Source organism: Haliotis cracherodii, unplaced genomic scaffold (genome assembly GCF_022045235.1).
Source record: "Haliotis cracherodii isolate W230 unplaced genomic scaffold, xgHalCrac1.p SCAF_16, whole genome shotgun sequence".
Taxonomy (NCBI): Eukaryota; Metazoa; Mollusca; class Gastropoda; order Lepetellida; family Haliotidae; genus Haliotis; species Haliotis cracherodii.
The window spans coordinates 22,440,909-22,464,376 of NW_027266271.1; the positions used below are offsets into that span (position 1 = coordinate 22,440,909).

Genomic DNA, 23,468 nt, shown 5'->3' on the forward strand with positions numbered 1-23,468 from the left:
AACACATGCTTGTACATAATACACAAGACCATAGGTTTATACCGATAAACCAGGTGTCTCAATCTATACATGTCCTAACGCCAACGGATGTAATGTTATTTCCTATTAAGGTATGTTTGCTTGATCCGTCATGTATTCATCTATATTCATGACCGCACTTATGAGCATACAAGCATGCCATTCTCTCCTACCATGTATGTAGCATTGATAATTACTCATTGGCACCTAGTGGTATGCCGCGTGGGTGTCAGTATACCCATATTTATTGATGTATTGAACATTTAATAAATGTAACAATGAACTTTCTGGATTAGGTCGAGGACAACATACAGGGTTAAACTGTCCACACTATGTTTGGATCAAACACTAAAATCAATTATTTCTTTTTCATCTCAGACCGTTACTGACATTGTGCTCGTGAAAATCTTCATCCTTCGACATCCCTGAAGCTGTGATTAATGACGGAGCTGAAAATCCTGGAAAAGTATTCCTTGGGATAATCTGCTATCGAGTAAATACATGCAGAGACAAGCACGATAGTGTGGGAAGGAAATAGATCACCGCCGAGCTATCGTACAGGTCCATTTGTCAGTAGGAGACTCAAGTTAGTGCTAGACGGTTTCACTGAGTAAAGCCATGTCTCCCCGGGGGTATAGATCAACTCTCTCAGTGCCTTTGGTCACAATGAACAACTTTATAACACCGATAGTGCCTTCTTCGTCGCTTCGTGGATTCACGGTTGGTACTCTTTTTATATACCTATCATTCAAACCCTTCTTCACCAGTTGTAGAATTCATGCGAAATAACAAAGAAATTATGCATTTGTATGCTGATGTTGTTGTGTTTGATCCCTGTTATTGCCTATATTGCCTTGACCAGTTATTGGCAGCAATATGTATTTAAAATATAAACTGATTGTTTATTCAATAGATGCAGCAATATCATCCTAATTTGCCGACTTAAAATAAAGTTTTGTCACCTCTTTTTACAACAAGCTACAGTATTGTCAAATTTGTATTATGTTACTGCCTGCATGTAAGAATAAAAGTGGTGTCATATGTTTCCTTGAATTATGTTCGATTTACCCACATAATAGTCATCGTATATATCTTTTTCTGGACAAACATGTAGTCACATGAATATGTAGTAGAGGAGAAGACCTAAAAATAACATAACGCTTTCAAAAGTATTGAGTCGCTAATTGAAAATAACAATATTGACAATTCAATTGGTCTTTATGTCAAGCTTTCAAAAGAACCCACCGATTGTGCACAGTCGTTTTGTATTACCGTTGGTTTAATTTCCGGCTCAAAACACAATAAGCTACAATTACCAAGAAATTACAATAGTTGCTTTCTACCCACACCAATCTAATGCTCTATATTTATCTCTAAGGTGCAACAAGGGCCTTACGTATGTTATTTGATTGCTTTCAACTTTTTCTTTTCTGTTGTTATATCCTAGGGAGCTTCATGTACCGAAAACGTTCTACAAGATCTTTTGAAAGTCCTACATATTTGACAAATGAGCCCCTGATGAAAAAAGCTTTTGAACCATGGTACATTGGAAACGGAATTAAATAAAAGCGATACAACCCTTTCCATTTTCAATAGAAATCTTATAGAAATCAATAGAAACATTTATCTCAATGGGTTTCCGGTCTTTCATCAGATGGCTGAAAGTGTAAAGGTAGCCCTGAAAGGTCTTTGCAAACAATAAAGAAGTCATTAACCCTCCAGGAAAGGTTTCATGAACTTTTGTTTTTCAAGCTTCTAAAATAATAATATAAATAAAGCGACATATGAATCACTATGAAATAGTAATGATAACAGGTGTTCGCTAAAAGGTAAGCGTCCCCTGCCCCAGGGGTGGCACCTGTCACAAACACATGCAAAGGCATATCAAGTGTTCACCTGAAGAAACACGGGAACATATGGTACAAGTCAATATAGGGAACTGCATCGGACATCATTTTTGCCATTGATGCGTCACATTTGGATATGTCCGCCACATGTCTACCATAAAACCTTTTGAAGCTTTACTGAGGCATTGAATGTTGTAACAATGATAAAACAGCTTCTTAGCAAGGGATGTATGACGCTCTTTGAAATCTTGGTGGAAAGAGCATGTTCGATTGTATCTCAAACGTTGGGGAATGTAACACCCAGAGCTGGAGCTTCTGGAATATTGCTCGACATGAAGAAATGTTGGCTATTGGAAAGTTGAAGTTATCCCTCTTGTCACACATCCTTCTTGAGAGTTTTTTGTCACTCTGAATCTTATGAACAAAACAAATGAAAACATGGGCCATGTGCAGCGCATAGATTATAATCAATGAAGGAGGCTTTATAATTTACTTATTTCTCGTTACCCTAATATGATATGCATGTCAGATAATATCAAGTGTCTTTTGTTTTTACGTTTGCTGTTTAACGTCTCACTCAGCAATATTTTTGCAACTGTATGGTGGGGGTCGGTAAATTATCGAGTCTTGACAAGATAAACCAGTGATTGACATCATGACAACGATCCATGCAATTGGGATATGATGGCATGCATCAACCACGTCAGCGAGCCTGACATCCCGATCCCCTTAGTCGGCTCTTACGACAAGCACATCTCCTATGTGCACCTATCAGTTATAATCAGTCAGGTGGAAAATTTCCTTTTGAGGGAAATATGGTTTTGTGATAGGACGCGACATTTTGGTGTCAGTAATACCTTCGCAACGTTCACCAATTCTACGTCGTTGGTCCACTTTCTGTTAAAGAGACAATCTGGAGGCAATTGATTTAAGGAAATACTAGATTCTGTTCCAAAGACTCTCTGGTTAGTGCTGAGTGCTGGACTACTTTAGCACGACCTATAGAGATTTCCTTAGCGCAATTGGTAGTGGCCTCAATAAACCAGCCGTGAATTCAGTTGTCATTTAAAAGCAACATATCACTATTGAATTACGGGGACGTTTCATAATCTTATTTAAGAAAAGTGCTAAGATGGTTCAAATGATTGTGAACGAATCCGGCCCAGAGAAATACAGACTGAAAAGCTCAAAAAAAGTTCTTACAATGAATCCAAATTCTTCCGCAAGGCCTCACTGGTGCGATATATAGCTTTGCCAAGTACCGAGAGAGAGACCTTCATTGTCGCACCAATGGGCTCATGACTATTATGAAAGGTTGGCAATTTAACTTGTGGGTGGTTCAAAGCCAACAGAAATCGACTATCCATTGTTCGATCTTAGGGTGATGAAAGGTTACGTTCACTCATGGCAACTTAACTCAACCAGAATGTAATCTTCAAAGACGTATTTACAAGGGATTCTTTTTGAACCACGGACAGTTAAAGTGACTTATGATATTCATATTGGTGTCGTGCTTGCATAAGATGCGTAAAGTGATATGCTCACTACGCTCACTGTCAACACACTTTTCGCGAACACCTGGTGTCATCATTTATCCCAAGTGATCCTTTCATATATTTGTCACTGCTTTTACGCCCAATGGAATCTGTTTCGGCAGATAATTGTGACTGATTATTCTCTAGCGTTGACGCTTAATGTTTACATGAACATTTCAAACGATATCCCAAACCAGGTTCAAAATATTCCATTAACAAACGATAGTATGCTGAGACTACGATTGGACACAGAATTTCTTTTATTTGTTTGTTTGTTTGTTTGTTGTTTAACACCGCACTCAGCAATATTCCAGGTATATGACGGCGGTCTGTACATAATCGAGTCTGGACCAGATAATCCAGTGATTGATGTCATAAGAATCGATCCACCCAATTGGGATCGATGACATGCTTGAATCAAATCAGCGGGCCTGATCACCTGCTCCCCTTAGTCGCCTCTTAGGACAAGCTTAGTCGCCTTTTACGGCAAGCGTGGGTTGCTGAAGACCTATTAAGACATAAAAAGCCAGTAAACAAACATAAAGTTGAAATGTCCTTCAAAAGTAAGATAGTTCATATCTACGTCCAAATGAGCACGTCGTTTCAACATAACTTCAAACTGGGGATAAACATTGATTCGAATTTCTTACGGGTTGTTCTTTAAGGAGTAGTCTGTACGAGTCACATGTACACAACGAAATGACGGCGGCCTGTAACTTATCGAGGCTGGACCTGCAAACCATAAATATTCTATGCATCATTCCACGCTATCAGGGTACGATGACATTCAAGTCAATGAGATCGACCTTTCGATTCATTTAAAATTCGTCCTCCGCAGATGTATGTACACCTGTATCACAATGGCCATTTAAAACGTATATAATATTTAAAAAATACTTTACCTATTTTCGTATAGCTGTTTTGAAAACATGTTCAAGTAAGACCGCCTGTATGTTACATAATTATTATCACCCATATAATATTTTGCACAGTTTCGCTCGCTCATGAAAGTTGTTTGATAGGGCGGCTATTTTTAGCGTTGTTCGTTTCAATTGTGCTCAAATGGAAGTCATGTTGGCGGATGGGGCCAGGGTATTTATCATAATAAAATAAGCATATTATACGATATGCAATCGAGGATGAATAAAACATTTTATTCATATTTCTGCATTAGGTGTGATCTGTGATGACCTTTCTGTTCTGTCTTAAGTTATGTCATAATAACATGTTTCATTTCGTTATACCCAGCACACACGTGAGCAAATCCGTATGGTTTAACACCGGTTTGAATGATATTTCAGTTACATCAGATAAGTAAAGCCCGAAGCCGGTCAGGTAATGACACACGATTGTCAATGAATAATGGTAAAATGACCACTACGTGAGTTCTGTTGCAGTTACTCTTGATTAAAGTTCTTAATATAGAGCAAACGGACACATAAAACAATGCCTTAGGTGATACCTTTCACATTACAATTTGTAATACAGCTTTAAAGGTGTCGTCAGCCTTTGCTATATGAGAAGGAGTGAACAGTTTTCTAATTACATCACTACACGTCACCTTGATATCGGATGAAGGCCTGGAGGGTAGTTCTTTGACGATTACCACTTTGGTGATCCCGTTAGTCGCCTCTTACGACAAGGATAGTCGCCTCTTACGGCAAGAATAGTCGCCTCTTACGGTAAGGATAGTCGCCCCTTACGGCAAGAATATTCGCCTCTCACGGCAAGGATAGTCGCCTCTTACGGCAAGGATAGTCGCCCCTTACGGCAAGGATACTCGCCTCTTACGGCAAGGATAGTCGCATCTTACGGCAAGGATAGTCGCCCCTTACGGCAAGCATGGGTTGCTGAAGACATATTCTTCCTCGTATCTTCACGGGTCTGTCTCGCAATGCGTCTGCATAGTTATACTTGGCATCATAAGATGGCTAGTGTTACCGATGCGATAAACGAATTTGAAAGCAATATACAAACCAATATACAAACCAAGCACACATGATATGACTGAAGTATTGTTCAAAGCGGCGTTAAACCGAACTCACTCACGTCGTAGGCGTGAACTACCTTGACCCTAAAACACGACATATGATACCTCAAGGACAGGCCAAACTAATTCGATTCACGATCACTGGTGTCATTATTGTATATAGTCTATATATTTGTCGGTAACCTTTTGTTTCATGTAACCGATATACGAACATAATTACCCAAATGGAATTGTCGTTCTTAATTTCGCATAAACGCATAACCTTGGCTTCATCTCAAGATGAGGGTTACATAAGGAGTTTGTAATACACGTTGTAAATTGCCTTCATATCACCTAGGTTACAGTGCTGCAATGTGATTGATTGAAATATGGTTTTGATTGGGATTGGATCCCGTAAATAGTTTTATTGCGTGTGAATACTTTTCTTGACAAGTCTTTTTTCTTAATCCCAATTTTTTTAAAAATAACTAAATAAATGTTACGTTTTATCAAATATATATCATGAAAGACTTCAGAGTTTTTTTCACACTCTGCCGAGCAAACGAATGCAGTTTTCACGGAAACATTTGTATCATGAAGTCATCCTAGAATTACGCGCTACCTAACTGTTTGTATCTTGAAAGGACGTGTTTCAGGTTTGCGGGTGTTTTTCAGTTTTAATCAATACTAAATGAAATGTCCGGTCATCGAATGCTTATCATGTCAAAATGGACAAATATTAATAGTGGTGTCTACCATGCAGCACACAATAGTTGCTTTCTCCTTAAAACAAGCTTTTGTACACTATAAGAATATTTTATTTGTTCATCTCTCTAAAATTAAAATGTTTACACGCATGACCTGCAATTCCAGAAGGGACATTGTCGTCTTTACAAGCAAAAAGTGTCACAATTAATCAAAACGCGACAATGAGACGCGACATTTTGACCAATTGTCGCCCTTTCAAAAATACTTTTGTTTGCTACCAAAGGGCGACAATGAGATAACGCGCCATTTTGCAAGGTCAAAATAGATGACTGATGCTTATGGATACAAACAGACATGCGATAGCCTGTTACCTGAGACTTGCATGTTATGGTTCGTACACAAGAATGACAGTCTGATATCTATCTTCCATAGAAACATGTTGAGGCCATCAATTCAACACATTCATCATAACATTTTCCATTAGGCATGATGTATCAAATGTATCATATCACTGATTGATGGGCACCTTGATAAACAGTAAAATGAGGGAAATAAAGCAGACATGTGAAGATAAAAGTTTTTGAGGAACCAACTTAACATTTCGTATTCGATTTTACCTATCAGTGTATTACCATTCGGTTACATGTACATAGGGGGCGGTCGGGTAGCCTAGTGGTTAAAGCGTTCGCTCGTCACGCCGAAGACCCGGGTTCGATTCCCGACATGGGTACATGTGTGAAGCCCATTTCTGGTGTCCCCCGCCGTGATATTGCTGGAATATTACTAAAAGCGGCGTAAAACCATACTCACCCATCCCCACCCACATGTACATAGGAAACATTTACTCAAGGGACTTAACCCGAGTTCTCAGATATCCGGTGCAGTTGTGTAGCCTAGTGGTTAAAGCTTTCGCTCGTCACCCCGAAGAACCGGGTTCGATTCCGACATGGGTACAAGGAGTGAAGCCCATTTCTGGTGCCCCCCGTGATATTGCTGGAATATTGCTAAAAGAGGCGTAAAACTCACTCACTCACTCACTCGCTCTCAGATACCCCCAAGAGGTTGCATAAAAAAATAGAAATATCACATAAATAGTATATCCCTAAGAGGTCACACCCATAAGTGAGTGAGTTCGGGTTAACGCCACTTTGGAACAGTATTCCAGTTATATCACGGCACGTCACACCCGTTAATAGAAATCACACATCAATAACTGACAAGGATGGTTGGTTGGTTGGTTGTTTAACGCCGCACTCAGCAATATTCCAGCTTTATGACGGCGGTCTGTAAATAATCGAAGACTCGTTGCCGAAGACCCATTCTACACCGGAAAGTGACAAGGAGTACATGTTCCTTAGTTCTGAAAACGAGTATAAGAGGATATACCTTACAGGTACATTACAAAATAATGTTAGGAATATATTCGTTTGTGGAGACAAACAGCATTAGAGGGTAGATATTCTTCTGTGGTTAAAAAAACCCACTATTTAGGGGGTATACAATTTAAGATGTCAAAGTTAAAGATGTCAAAGTTAGAGGACTATATGTATCTTAGAGATCAATATCTTCCAAAGTGTTGACAAGGAGAAGTACCGTAGTAGGTTTGTTAGAGGTATCTGTCAACTAATTCTGATGGGCGGTAACAGCAAAATAGTGATGACAATCATTTGAGTTTATCATTAACATTCGTGAAAGGGAAAGCATGTCCTGCTTTACAGGTGGAACCCGCCGCTCACACAAAGAATGTGTTTCTTAGTGATGGCAAGAAGTATTTAAAGGGACCTACTGCTAAGAAACGCCAATCAGACGCCCTAGTATAGTCCTCAGAGGCAAAAACCAATATTACAAGGACATTCTATATTCGTAACAGGCAGTTTGGGGGATCCTGCGTAGAAATGTAATCGTGTTTAGTGGTAAAACAGTATTATCAGAGGAATCAGTATTACAGAAGAAGAAAAATATTTTATTCAAGTGTCCATCGGTGTAAACATGTCAAAATAGACAGAATATCACAATACAATAGTATACATCGCCCAACCGACTGGAGCCCACAAGACATTAATAACTGTGTTACGGTAAAAAAATAATAGACGCACTTTTTAGTTGCTAAAAAGCAATGACATATGACCTGTATACATGATGTTACTACAACAAAAAGCCAACAAACACCCGGCTCCGTCATATGACCATTGTCAATCTGTCATGGCATGAGAGGCTAACCATAGTCACATGAAAGACTGGCGCTTCCCCCGAGCCGCATACACTGCATGCATTTAAAATATTCTAATTGAACATACATGAGATGTTAAAAGGCAATATAGTTTAGCCATTATTTGCGGTCCTAAAAGTCTTCGCTTGATCATGTTGATGACGCCGCACTCAGCAATATTCCAGCTATATGACGGCGGTCTGTGTAAACAATCGAGTCTGGACCAGACAATCCAGTGATTGATACCATGAGCATCGATCCACGCAATGGGGATCGATGACATGCATCAACCAAGTAAGCGAGCCTGACCACCCGATCCCGTAAGTCGCCTCTTACTACAAACCTAGTCGCCTTTTACAGCAAGCATGACCTATTCTACACAGCATCTTCACGGGTCAGCTACAGAACCACACTGCATAATGACTATAGCGTGTTCTATAGGAGATAAAGTTATGAAGTTTAGATTTAATGGACGAGCACGGTTCCAAAGCCCAAATAACGATTGCATGTTATCCGAAAATGCACTTTGTCTCCAATTTTGTGAGCATTATAGCTTTTACATGCACGATTTGCTAGAAGAGTTCCATGCTTTGAGAAACGACCGAGTTCAATTTAAATAGGTAGTGTGCCACATCTAAATTTTTCAAGACTACAGCGTGCGACCTGTCCATAATATTACCAACATAATGCGAAACACTCAATGACTTTAACAATCAATATGTCCTTTATAAAATATTTTATTAACATTGAATATCCGCTTGTCATTCCATTTTTTCCAAGCCGTCTCTTCTTATCTACACTAACAAGTCTACTTTACACATATTCAAAACCTGTACGTGAAACATTAAGAATATCTAGCTGTAATTCATTAAAATATTTTACACTGTACGGTTCTATGATTTTGTAAATTTAGACGACCAATTTTGTACAAAGTTTCTTCCAATAATGGGCAATTTCAGTTCTTTGTTTCCTAACTAGAGTACCAACACATTTTTACCACTGTCAAATTTGAAGGTTTTTTTTCCCACACCCGAAGAAAATGGAAGCGCCATTTCTTAGCACTCTATTCTTTAATAAAAATAGCCCCATTCTAAATTATGACTTCCAAGTATTGGAACTATGCCTGTCATTCGCTGTACATATCCTCTGGATAACCTTCCAAAATTTTCGAGAATCTTTACGTGACCGCAGCATGTTATAAAAAGACTTGCGTTCTAAAAGGTATACACTCTTTAGTGTCTTCGTTCTAAAAGGCGGCATCAAATTTAACCATACACGTTCCGCAGTAGAAACAGTTTTCCATTGAATATGTAAGACTTCACATCAACTTGGTGTATACATTGATTTACCTTTTTCACAAGCTGGCTTGTGTGAAGTACTTCACCAATTTAATCAATTTAAGTTCAGGATACATTCAGTTCAAAAAGTCATCAGATGCAGCGTTCACATCATGGTGTATATTCAAGTATAGCTCAAATCCTACAAATGGTTTCATTCAATCGTGAGACCGCCTCCGTGGTCTAGTGGTAGAGCGTCCGCCCGGAGAGCGGAAGGTCCGGGGTTCGATCCCCGGCCGCGTCACACCAAAAGACGTTAAAAGATGGTACTTGTTGTTACCCTGTCTCGCGCTCGGCATTAAGGGGCTAAAACAAGGACTGGTCGACTCGGAGTCAGTATACTGTGTCTGAGTGGGGTATTCATGTTAAACTGCGGCATGGTATCTCAGTGAGTTAGCACTATCAATCGACATCAGTCCGGACTAGTACAAGCAGCCACACAAACACACACACGTACATGCACGTCGCTATATAAGTGCAATAATCTTGGACGCGACGTTAAACCCCATTTCACCTCACCTCACGTCATTCAATCGTGCCATAGTATCTTCATTCACGAGAAGACCACCTTGGACTTTAGCTTGATCATAACGCTTGTACTCTTTAACCGCTGCCACAAACATGATCATTAAAACTTTGCTGGACATCGGTGCAGGTAAAGATTATAAGAATTGTCTGGTACAACATCAGACACATTACATCCGTTAATAAGTTATGACATTTTAATAACTTTAATGTTTTCGTGAGCTGTTACAATGTAGTTACCCACTTAGCTTTGTTTGTTTGTTGTTTAACGCCGCACTCAGCAATATGTCAGCTATATGACGGCGGTCTGTAAATAATCGAGTCTGGACTTGACAATCCAGTGATTAACACCATGAGCATCGATCGACGCAATTGGGATACGATGACATACATCAACCAAGTCAGAGAGTCCGACCACTCAAATCCCGTTAGTCGCCTCTTACGACAAGCATAGTCGCATGGGTTGTTGAAGACCTATTTTAACCCGGATATTCACGGGACCAACCACCAAGCAACCATTCTTGAGTTGCCAACTCCTTATATCGTCTTTCCCGGCTCCAACGCGAGCATTGAAATCCCTACAAATGTATGTGATTTCTTCGACGCTGTGGTATACATAATACGTTTCAGAATTATCTGCATTTGTAGCGGTTTTGGAGCAGAGCACACACACAAAACTAAAATGTCAACACTAAATTTCTCAAAAAGCTGTCTTTAAAAATAGAACCAACTGTTTCCCGTTGTGGCCCTGGGATGGCATGACTGTATGGCGGTTGCTGCCATACTATTTATAACCATCAACTGAAACACCGTCACCATATTTTAAACATGTTTCGCATACACCAAAAATATCAAAATTGAGTTCCTTTGATATGGACTCCCTGAAGAGTGTGTTATTAGAATTTCTTATAGACCACCCGCAAGAGTTCACTAATCCGTTGCCATGAAAATGAAGCATTTTTCCTTGTCTGAACTCGTTCATACTGTCCGCATGTTTGATCTGGAGATAAGTTCCTCTTGTGACAAGGCAGCGTCAATATACGCTTCATTATTTTTCAAATTCTTGTTTTGCAATTGTTGTTTCTGTTAGTTGTGTGATTCTGGCCTGACGACAGCGCCAAGTTTGTCATCGTTCCGCTTCTTCCGCTCTGTGCAGGTTGAATGCACTGTTGTCAATTTTAATCAATCCTTGTAAGGTTTGTTTACAAGTTGACATGTAACAATCGGATTGCTGACTTCACGTGCATCTACTGACATGTTCCGAATAATTACTGAGATGCATGTTGTTCATTGTCAATAATTTTAAATCTTATTAACTAATATTGCTACCTGTATCACGTTTCAGAGGGTGTGTGTGTGTGTGTGTGTGTGTGTGTGTGTGTGTGTGTGTGTGTGGCCTAGTGGTTAAAGCGTTCAATGTACAATGTGTGAAACCCATTTCTGGTGTCCCCCGCCGTGATATTGCTGGAATATTGCTAAAGGCGGCGTAAAACCATACTCACTCACTCACTCACTCGTATCACGTTTCAGGGCCACAGCTTCATTTCATGGGGCAGCCGCGGGCTTGCGAACTGCCCTGACTACATTTTCTATCAGTCTATCTTGAAAACAGAATATTTTCATTTGGTTAACTGCAGCGAGAATATTCGCATTACTTGCCTCATAGATCCCGCAAATATTTAGACTGGCCCCAGGTACATTTGTTGAAGAATGTTCCACCGCTTCAGTGCCATTAAATCTAATTTTTTTTCTCTGAGGAAGGTTCACAGTCTCCGTCTTTAAGTTCGGTTACATTCTTTGTAACATAACTACTTCGACAAAACTACCTGCTTCACCGATTAACTGGGCCATTGTAGCTACTACTATCAATGCCAATGTCGCAAACAGCAATATAATGTATGATTTGTTAGGATTGGTTGTGTAGGTGCTTCATTTGTTGAAAAGCAATACCTTTGAAAACGAATTGCTATTGTTTGGCTTCATTGTTCTCCATTATTCTTTCCCTGGAGGTGACAAGATGTCGGGACGCGTCTTCGTCCAAGGGCGGGTAACTCTCAATTACACCCCCAGGGTGTTCTATGTCCATTTTTCAGCAGGTTGCTTTTCTTTATAACTGCCTTTTCTGTGCACGTCGATTCGATTGAGGTTTGTTTGTTTGTATGTTGTTTAATGCCGCACATATTCCAGCTATATGGCGGCGGTCTGTAAATAATCGAGTCTGGACAAGACAATCCAGTGATTGATATCATGAGCATCGGTCCACGCAGTTGGGATATGATGACATGCATCAACCAAGTCAGTGAGCCTTACCACCCGATCCCGCTAGTCGTCTCCAGACAAGCATTGTCGCCTTTTATGGCAAGACCTATTCTTCACCGGATCTTCACGTGTCTCGATTTAGGTGCAAGGGGAGTAAGCATTGATTCGTGTTATTGCTTTATTGTATACTCACCACTACAAGGGACGAGAGTACCATACATGTTTGTAATATATGAAGACTTACTCATATTCAAGAGATATTAGATTGGTTCGATCAACAAACGAAAATACTGTTACATGTTGTGTGAACCGATGCTCATGACCGCATCACGTGATGTCATAGATCCATGACTCGAGATGCACCATTTGACTTGTGCAGGATTAGCTTGTAATGTTTGGAAATCATGTGCAGCATATGGTGATAAGAATAAAAACACTCTGTGGTAACATTTGACTAACATTTAGTTTTGTCATTAATCGGTACACATTGGAAACATTTCTTATTAAGGTACATACTTATCTACGTGTTTCTATGGTTCGCGTTTCTTTTGGCGGTAAGTATATAATGTGTAGGAGGATTTGATTCGTCCGTCGTGTTTCACATCATCGGTTTGGTATGGAAATTCCAAACCCTGAAATCAAATAAATACTTGTGTTGATATTGTTGGCAACCTGTCGACTTGATTTCCCCATCTAATCATGTCTATTGCTTGTCATTTGCGTGCCATTATCATGCATTACCTAACAGTATGGGAGACAAAATCATGCTGACATGATTTCTGGGGGTATTCTCCGCGAGAACGTTGCATTTTGGTTCAATAAACCGGGTATCGTTGACTGTTATAACTACTACTACTACTACTACTACTACTACTACTACTACTACTACTACTATTCTACGACTACTCCTATGTTCCGTGACGATCCGGGGTGTAATAGGTCTTCAGCAACCCATGCGTGCCTTAAAAGAGGTGACTAACGGGATCGGGTTGATGCATGTCATCGTATCCCAATTGCGCATATCTATGCGCATATCATTCACTGGATTGTCTGGTCAGACTCGATTATTAACAGACCGCCGTCATATAACAGGAATATTGCTTAGTGCGGCGTTAAACAACCAAAGAAACGAAAATGTACCATTAGCTTGCAATAAATAGTTAAGTCGTAAATCTAACAGAATCCTCAGATATCCATTAGAACTTCATGCCTCAGGGTAGGATATATCTTAGATATCAATTATGAACAATTATGCCTCTGAACTTGTAATTTGTCACTGACGCTTCTACTTCAGTTAGTGGCTATGCGATGCCGACTTTGATATCATAGCTAGGTCCAGATATAAATATATTTATGGCATCAGTAAAATTTGTGTCCTGGAAAATATCAAGAACTGTTTGAGTAAAACTAATTTAGTCGTACTAGCCGACATTATACAACAACGAAACGTTAACATATTTACCATCCATATGATATCATCTTTGTATGCTTGTCGTAAGAGGCGACTAACGGGATCGGGTGGTCAGACTCGCTGACTTGGCTGATGCATGTCATCGATCCCAATTGCGTGGATCGATGCTCATGATATCAATCAGTGGATTGTCTGGTCCATATTATTTACAACCCCAAACAAATAATTATTCATCTCTTCTTTCAGGGGATGCCTACAAAGCACGTGCATGGTGTGCAACACGTGTTTCTCCTCATAACGACATGTTTGCTAATGCTGACCGTCCCAACTTCAGGTTTTTGTGATGAGAGATGCGAGAAGGCTAATCCAAACCTCCATAGAATTAAAGGAATTTGGTCCAACTCATTCAGGGGACAAAGTAAGTAAACCAAACAGTAATCTGTAAATGCATTTAACAACATAAGAACTGACACATAATTCTTATTGACTTTCGATTCGTACATATTTAGGCCATCCAGTATATCATATCGCCATCCTGTTAATAATTTGGTTGGACCCATGCGCCCCAAACTCTCGTTCCTGAAGTGATGTCATCATCTCCAATTCTAGTATGACTAAACTAGCAGAAAAAAAATCGATTGGACGGCTAGAAAAGGTCTTCAGCAACCCATGCTTGTAAAAGGCGATTATGCTTGTTGTAAGAGGCGACTAACGGTATCAGGCTCGCTGACTTGGTTGATGCATGTCATCGTATCCCAGTTTCGTGGATCGATGCTCATGATACCAATCACTGGACTGTCTGGTCCAGACTCGATTATTTACAGACCGCCGTCATATAGCTGGGATATTGCTGAGTGCATCCAATAATTTGAATCGGTCTCAAAAGAAAACGAATGGTCCAGGTTATGGATCATAATAGAATGGGGATATAATACCCGAGATAATTGAGGATCTTATTAGCATTCGTTTTAACATACCTGTATACTACCTAGGGTCAATTAAAAGTCAACGATTTTTATATATCCCAACTATTCATTATTTTTGATAATGCCCACTTGCGATCAGAGTTTATTCTATTTTATTGAACTAATGGATTGATTTTATGTTTGTTACAGCATTAAACTTTAACGAATTTATCCAGTACTTGATATCTGCATCTGGGAACAATCAGCGGTTATCCCCTCTTAGAGACAATCTGGTTCGAATGATTCGAGAGTACCGGGACTGTGTGATGGCGTGTGAACACGCCTTCAGCAAACGAAGTAACACACACAGCAACTTAAAAAGCCGAAAATCGCAACTCTGTGAGTTTACAAGCATTTCAGTTCTGCTTCTTTGCCTCCTGTCGAACTTAATGTCCCCAAAAACTGAAACAACTTGACATTTTGATTCATTCTTCGAGAGTATGCACAACAACCACAAAAACATTATTATTTTGATCACGTTCTGATTCAACGCCACTGCTTCTGTCTCAATTGACGATGGTGCTCTCAACCCGTGCATAACATTTTCTGACAGCTTACAAATAATGTGGGGGCACAAGTAGTCTAATGGTCTGAGTTAATTTAATTCGAGATCTGGCTCGAATCCTATGATCGACCTGATTACAGTCTCTGTACTCATGGGATTGGCCAAAATGATAAAGGCCTGTGGCCTCCATCACTTCAGCTTTCTACAAAACATCTTTCTTTCTTTCTTTCTTTGTTGTTTACCGAACTCAGTAATGTTCCATGTATGTGACGGCGGTCTGTAGATAATCGAGTCTGGACCAGACAATCCAGTGGTTGACATTATGAGCATTGATCCACGAAATTGGGATCGATGACATGCATCAACCAAGTCAGCGAGCCTGACCATCCGATCCGGTTAGTCGCCTCTTACGACAAGCAAAGTCGCCTCTTACGGCAAGCATGGGTTGCTGAAGTCCTATTCTACCCCGCATCTTCAGGGGTCTTCTATATATCAGCTGTCAAGCCATGATATAACTGAAATACTGGCCGAAGCTCAGGCGGCATTCAAAAATAAAATCATAACTCATGTCATATACAACCCGTGGGCTGTGGGACTCCATTACCAATGCTTCCCATGAGAGGCATCTCATGGTAACAATGGATGATAAGACTGGTAGCGTATCGTCGTAACCAATCAGGCCAACGACATGGTCATGCCATTTGCCACTGGTTTGCATTTGCCTGGCCGCTTAACAGACGAAACTTTGATATATCTGTCGGTTTCGCCATCAGACCAATAGTTGACTCCGAGTGAGTGAGTGAGTGAAGTGTGTTTTAACGCCGCTTTTAACTGTATTCCAGTTATATCGCGTCGTGTCAGCTTAATGTGGGAGGAAAGCCCGAAGTGATGCATGTCTCAGACGTTTACCACTTCGGTGAAATCCACGAGCAGGGGTATGATGCTGACAAACTTAGAAACATAATTGGGGCGAACCGGGATTGGAAACCACAATCAAAGGTTTCTGGCGTTCCCAAGGGACGCATCTCTGTACAGCGAATCGCGGCGCCTTAGACGACTGGGCCACCCGTGCCCCCAAATAATTTGTAGAAGAAATTGATGGTTACTTGGTACATGGAACTTGACTTATATGTTGTATTCGCGTGTGTTCATAATTTAAAAAACGCTAAGTTGAACGAATTATCTCAGTAAGTTAATTGGTCAAGCTTTTAATCTAAAATACCGCCAGTGTTTTCTTCATTACGTCATTATTTGAAAGAAACATCATGTTGCAACGAAAGTGCGATATATTTTTAACAAAATCTTTTTCAAAATATAGAATCACATTTAAACCTGAAGCTAATGTTCAAGTTTGTTGATCAATAGGTATCAGCAATAATGCATCGAGAGCTATCATTTGATCACATATGTGATATCTCCTGCGGCGGCATGTGTTAAATACCAAATAATTGATATAACTATATTAATATGTAAATCAATACATTGTACATTAGGTAAATGTCATTATTTGATGCATTGTATTATATGTATTAATGCCAGTATTTGTTTATTTGTACTTTATAGTATGTAAGTAGAAGACACCTTCGGTATATTTATTAGTACATTGAGACCGTGTCCGCGGTCTGGTGGGAGGGCGTCCGTCCGGAAGGTCGGGGTTCTACTCTGTCTGGCGCTCGGCATTAAGGGGTTAAAACCAGGGCTGGTCGGCTCGATGTCAGTATGTGTCTGCGTGGGGTATTCATGTTCAACTGCAGCGTGGTATTTCTTTGGGGCTAGCATTATAAAATCGAGATAAGTCCGGACTAGTACAAACACACGCACGCACGCACGCACATGCACGTCGCTATATGCCCATTTCACCTCACCTATTGGTTTATTGTACCTTTGGACATCGCTTTGTTTTATATTTTGATGTATTGTACTATTTATTTTAAAAGTATCTTGCTTATAACTGTCTTTAAAGTTTATGACAATTTTGTCTAAAACGAAAGCAAATATCCACATCGTTAACTAGCTATGTGAAATATGAGGATAGGACATTTAAGCAAGAAGTAGACATTCACATTGTTACCAATTGTGCTCCCATCAATGCTGATCTGTTTCTTTAAGCATATGAATCGAGATTGCTGCTCATATTGGCAAAATCAAAAAAAGGCTATTTGGCCATGAAGTGTGACTTACGAGGGTTGAATGATGTGTTTTAAGCCTCACATGTAGAAGGAATCGTATAATAGTGACATCTTTTGTTGTGGACAATACTGCAACTATTTGATCGATGCACGTTCCTCAAGTTTGTCCATTTTTAAAAGTCACATGCCCCTGCTTATATTTATAGATTTTACAATGAATCCGCTACTTCATTTTACAGTCAAATCGAAACAATTCGCTTCGCAATTACTTGTGGATATAACTCTTTGACATCTTATGTGTCCACAACAAACGAGTTCATTATTATTCCTTTAATGTGTAGCTTCGAATTTATCTACCGACCCTCGTATGTCGATGCACTTTTCATAAAGTGTTACATCTTTGTATTCTGTATTGGCACATAGTAACATATTCATTGTGACATTTCTTGTACATTTATTTGATTTCTTTTTCTTTTCAGGCAACGTTCTTTTCCGTGCACAAAAACAGGCTCAAACTGTTATTCCTAAACAGATCTACAAGCACTGTTTCTCCAAAGTGCCCTAGATCAACCGTCACCAGGAATTAAACATGGCTCAGAAACCAACCAACAGAGCAAGCCCCACAATGCCGAGGACCATGGCCAACATCTATATGCAATGCAAATACCTATCAAGCTGATACCTCGAGAAAAATAACAAGATCATACGTGTCCAAGCGGGTGTTGTTCGGAACATCATTCCACAAAGCGGCCTTAGTGTTGTGACCGTCTTAAGCATGGGACTCGCTGCACTAAGTCCAGTTTGTGGAAAGAAGACCCGGGCATTCGGCTTTTGAAAATGTTTTGGACTCTCCCTCTTTGAGACTTGCTTTGAGACTTTGATGACAAATCAATTCAAAAAGAACTATCACGCGACTTTGAATGGTTCTTTGTCGCTATGCCATGGATTATGGATCTAAAGGAATCAAGATAAACTTAATTGCTTAAATCGACTTTGAATTGTTAAAGGTTCAGGAAGGACTTGTAATGAAATAAAATCTTCCATTGTTACGTTTAACACTCTGATTTTTAGGCATGTAATCATCTTCTTGAAGTCAATGATTTCCCACACGTATAAATTACCTCTTCTATAAAATTGCAAAAGATGTTGCATAATTCTTTAAAAATGAAAATCATTCTCTTAATGATATTAGGCTTTTCAGACGGATAGGAAAATATATTATAGTTTGCGCTATACTCAAGAAATGTTGTTGCCAAATCAGGAACTCAAAGAGAACCTGTTTCACATCGCGTTCATAAGCATAAAAATCAAAATCTAAGACCCCAACGTTCCTTGATTTATGTAAATGAACAGGAACTACTCTCTCGTTGTTTTCCGATTTGGCAATATCATGCGTTTTCTCATGTCATTTTTACAGTTAAGGTATAAACATCGGTTGCATTTTGTTTACATAGTACTGCTGTCAGCTATTTAGATAAAGAGGCATCAATATATTAGATTCAAGTATGGCTTAATGGTTAGAACCAGCCGTTAAAAGCCATCTGGTATTTACACAACAACCATGCAGTCCTCTCTCGATGGTATTCAATGAGATCATTATTAACGTGATATTAATACCTCAATCAAAATTGAATGCTTTGACCTTATGCATACAAAAATGATTATTACAGGAAATTACCTTTGGACCTTCGGAATACTGAAAGTATGCCATATTGGGCCAGTATCAGGCCGTTTTTTTATCAATATATCTTTTAATTATTGTTTTATTCCTGGTATCCTTGTTTTGTGAGAGCAATCAATACTGAGGATCATGATTAATAAATACTGCCTGCTGTGGACAAAATGATACATCTAAACATGAAAGGAAAAGAAAATTATATTCATGCAGATGCAGCACAAATATATCTTTCCTGTTATCGTTTCACATGAATCTAATAATTGAGCTTACAATGGAGTAGATATATGGACCTTTGCCTCAATAATTTATGTGATTATGGCTATTATTTAAAAACACTTTTTTTCACTTTTGGAGGATGATAAGGACATGTTATGAAGGGGATTTATCATCAGGTGTCTTTGCGATAAACTGAACTATAAAAACCAAGGACGCGAAAACTGATTAAGGATCCGCTCTTATATAAAGATGCAACATCCCTCTTCTCCTTGTCCTTCAAACTGCCATGGTTACGCATATCTATGTGTTCGTTGCAAACAAATATCTTTAAAAAGATATGTGTGTGTAAGTGTAAGGACAGCATTCAGAAATGTATGACATATGAGGACAAACTGTACGAGAAGCACTGATACAAATATATTGAATTTCAAAATATTAAATATTAAATAACTTTGTCTGGTCGAAGGAAAATATATTTGTTATTACATGATAAACACCTTTTTCAAACTGATCGTATATTTTTATCAAACATGTATTATATGTGCAGAAACATATGACAAGCACATTTAAGAAATATCAAGTTTTAACTGTAGACAAAAATGCAAAATGATGAATTTGTACGATAATAAATATTGTACAAACTTATGAGTGTTCTGTTCTTTCTGTTCATGTCTACACATGCAGTTTCTCCGTGGTCTAGTAGATAGAGTGTTTGCTCTGAAAGCGGAAGCTCGTTGATTCGATACACAGCCGCGTTATACCAAAAGGCCTTAATATATGGTCACTGTAAAAATGCTGCACAGAATCTCATTGGGCTGGCACTATAAAATCCCGCCACGTGCAGTTTCAGATAAGCACGGGTTCCCAGTAGGCTAAGGTGTCTCTATATGCAGTTATAAGCCTTCCATGATCCGCCAAACGAGGGTTCGAATCCAATAGTTGTCCTGTTTATGACCCTTGGTTTGTCAGCGCTCATGGCTCTCACTTCTATCTTACTGGTAACCATCTACGACCTCGGTTTTATCTGACATTAAGTTAGGTGACTGAAATAATGTACAAAACAAAATAAAATCAATGCCACTTGTTTACTTCCACCCAGTTAAAGTATGTATCTGGGGTCCAGTATTTGTCCTTTCCTATTAGCTCAATATGGATGGGTGACCGAGCTAAGTAGTTTGACTCTAGCCTTTCTATGGCTTTTGTCCCGATTATCACTGCAAAACAGGTTTCATGTGGTGTCCACGTTGGAAAGAGTCTTTGAAATGGTGCCTCGTACGACAGCTTGTGTGCCCATTGATCCAAACACCAGGGGGAAAATGATGTATCGTCATGAGCATTGAATTAGTGAATGAATTAAAAATGAACTTATCATTATGTTATGACTTTAGTAGCCTGTATCCTGTATACCTCGTCACCTACATGTTTACTGAACACAATCTGCAGTGTATAACACTTAACTATGAAATATAGACCTTTTTACAAGAAATGAATACAACACTATGAACACCATTCAAACAGTTTGCGCCACAACATTTTGAACAGCCTTTAACCATAAATACAATACGTCAACGCAAGAGAAACACCAGTCTCGATTATCCGCCGAAACAGATTCCATTGGTCACAAACCCGGGGATTCCCCCACCACGCCGGCTCAGGCCCAAATAAGACACTTTAGTCACTGGTAATGTATGGTTCAGATTCGACTGCTAACAGATTGCCGTAATAAAGCTGGAATATTGCTGAGTAAGACGTTTTACAACATGCACAACATGTATAGAAATAAGACGTTTCATTACAAAAATGTATCAAAAAGCGATTCTTCTCAATATCTTTTCTCCACTGATATCAGCATGCTCTGCCAGTTAACTATACCTGCAAGATATCATTAATTCGCCGTTAATGTAGAGTGGCAAATATGGACACTTAACCAGAATCGATTTCTCGTTGTTTCTGCTTCCCTTGTGCAAACATCGTACTTCTTCTAATACAGTACAAGTGTGGCATGGCGCCTATTAACATTCTGACAGCAGCAAACATCGAGAATATTAGACAAACAAGTCGTTAGACAGACGGACAGATCGTGACAGCTGGCTTCTCACGATATCCCACGTTATTGTACGCCGGAATCTTGAAATAACTCCATTTTAATGTTTGACACTGTTAGTAATAATTTCACAGAGGATTGTTACATTCAAATTATTGACAAAACTTAATGCTTCTTTGAGGCGAAACAATATTCCTTACCTATTAACACTTTAACTTGTACTTCAACAACAACAGCAACAACAGTAATAATAATGATAATGATGATGATGATGATGATAATAATGATGATAATAATAATAATAATAATAATAATAATAATAATAATAATAATAATAAAAAAAAAAATGTATTTGCAAACAAATTAAGCAAATTAACTATATGTAAAAGTGAAAAATCTCTTCCATAATCCTAAGAAGTCTCTACTAAAAGCAGAGTCCATTGTATGATTCCGACCACATTATGAGCATGCGTTCATGAGTCATTATTAAATCGTGATTATACTAGTTGTTCGTGAAAAGTTGACCATATCCTGTCCCACCGGTGGCCACTGTCACAAACACATGATAAGCAAGTCAAACACAGGAACATGTGGTCAAAATAGTGAATTGCATCCCACATAATTTTGGTCACTGATGCGTCATATATGAAAGCTTTACTAGGGCCTTGGTGAAAAATCTTTTGAACAAACAAGAAACACGGAGATAAGGAAACGAGATAAAACAAGGAGACAACAAGAAGGAAATAAGAACAAGAAAACAAAGAACGAGGAAAACTGGGCAACAAAGAACAAGGAAAACTGGGCAACAAAGAACGAGGAAAACTGGGCAACAAAGAACGAGGAAAACTGGGCAACAAAGAACGAGGAAAACTGGGCAACAAAGAACGAGGAAAACTGGGCAACAAAGAACAAGGAAAACTGGGCAACAAAGAACGAGGAAAACTGGGCAACAAAGAACAAGGAAAACTGGGCAACAAAGAACGAGGAAAACTGGGCAACAAAGAACGAGGAAAACTGGGCAACAAAGAACGAGGAAAACTGGGCAACAAAGAACAAGGAAAACTGGGCAACAAAGAACAAGGAAAACTGGGCAACAAAGAACGAGGAAAACTGGGCAACAAAGAACAAGGAAGCGTGGCAATATAGAAGGCAGAAACAAGGGAAAAGGAAAACAAGGAAACAAAGAAGAAGCAAATAAGGAACAGGGAAACAAGGAAATAAAGAACGAGCAAACATTGACAACAAGGAAAGAATGACAAGAACAACAAGGAAACGGTGAAACAATTAAGAAAGAAACAAGTGAAAAAAGGAAACACGGAAGCAAAGAACAAGGAAACGAACGCAATCTTGCTTAAGCATTCCAATTTCCATACTATAATAATATTCAGAATTAATATTCAGGACAATGGACCAATGCACAAATCGGCCATTGTCATGGCTAGAATCCACGAGTGTGACTTTGCACTCGTTCAGCAACCACCTTCTTTTCCTTAGATTGGCTGCGTCAGACATTTGATCCAAAACATGAAAAAAACCATTCCGTCTCGAACGATGACGTCACAGCAGCTGTGCTGAACTTTTGTTGAGGAAGTAAGCATACAAGTAGGAAAACAGATATCAGATGACTCGGGAGACGTTCACAAGACAATTAGAAATATAATAAAATCAACTCACGAGACTAAAAAAGTGATATTTTTGAAGTAACGTTAGGAAATGAACGGACAGCTACTGACAATATAGCGTCTGGGTCCCCAAAATAAGCAAATTATTCCCAAGGTTATTATCCCGAGAATGGAAGCAGACTCACTCCACCTGTTTGTTCTTCAGCTAGCATCGTTATTACTTGTGTACAAATGTTAACACAACATTCACAAGTGCTTCAAACAAACATTAAGTCATCAATACATGTTCGTTCCGCCTTTTCCGGTTACTCAATGACTTACTTAATTTGTCATGTCCCGACCTTGTGGCCAAGGTTTGTGCGTTCAATTAACTATGGTAGCCATTGGAAATGCCTAGCTTAAATTTGTTATGGCTCTAAGTTGTTTGACAAAGGTATGTTTTCCCTTTTTATGCAAAGATAATTATATATATTGCATGAAATATTGACACC

General features: G+C 39.1%; 2 protein-coding genes across 2 annotated transcripts; both read left to right on the plus strand.

The window, feature by feature from the left end:
* The first annotated feature begins 519 nt into the window (after nucleotides 1-519).
* LOC139463482 (uncharacterized) lies at nucleotides 520-18,129 on the plus strand. Its single transcript, XM_071244753.1, has 4 exons — nucleotides 520-738; nucleotides 14,065-14,236; nucleotides 14,934-15,122; nucleotides 17,897-18,129. The coding sequence occupies exons 1-4, from the start codon at nucleotides 637-639 to the stop codon at nucleotides 17,980-17,982; spliced, it is 549 nt and encodes a 182-aa protein (XP_071100854.1). The 5' UTR covers nucleotides 520-636; the 3' UTR covers nucleotides 17,983-18,129.
* A 2,156-nt stretch (nucleotides 18,130-20,285) lies between these two features.
* LOC139463623 (uncharacterized) lies at nucleotides 20,286-22,553 on the plus strand. Its single transcript, XM_071244895.1, has 2 exons — nucleotides 20,286-20,309; nucleotides 22,017-22,553. Exons 1-2 carry the CDS (start codon nucleotides 20,286-20,288, stop codon nucleotides 22,551-22,553), a joined length of 561 nt encoding a protein of 186 aa, XP_071100996.1.
* The last annotated feature ends 915 nt before the right edge of the window (nucleotides 22,554-23,468 follow it).

Coding starts and splice junctions, on each gene's coding strand:
- LOC139463623 (XM_071244895.1), top strand. CDS start 20,286: ATGGCTCTCACTTCTATCTTACTG. Junction 20,310..22,016: donor CTCTCACTTCTATCTTACTG/GTAACCATCTAC, acceptor AAGCTTTACTAG/GGCCTTGGTGAAAAATCTTT.
- LOC139463482 (XM_071244753.1), top strand. CDS start 637: ATGTCTCCCCGGGGGTATAGATCAACTCTCTCAGTGCCTTTGGTCACA. Junction 739..14,064: donor CGTCGCTTCGTGGATTCACG/GTTGGTACTCTT, acceptor CTCTTCTTTCAG/GGGATGCCTACAAAGCACGT. Junction 14,237..14,933: donor CAACTCATTCAGGGGACAAA/GTAAGTAAACCA, acceptor TGTTTGTTACAG/CATTAAACTTTAACGAATTT.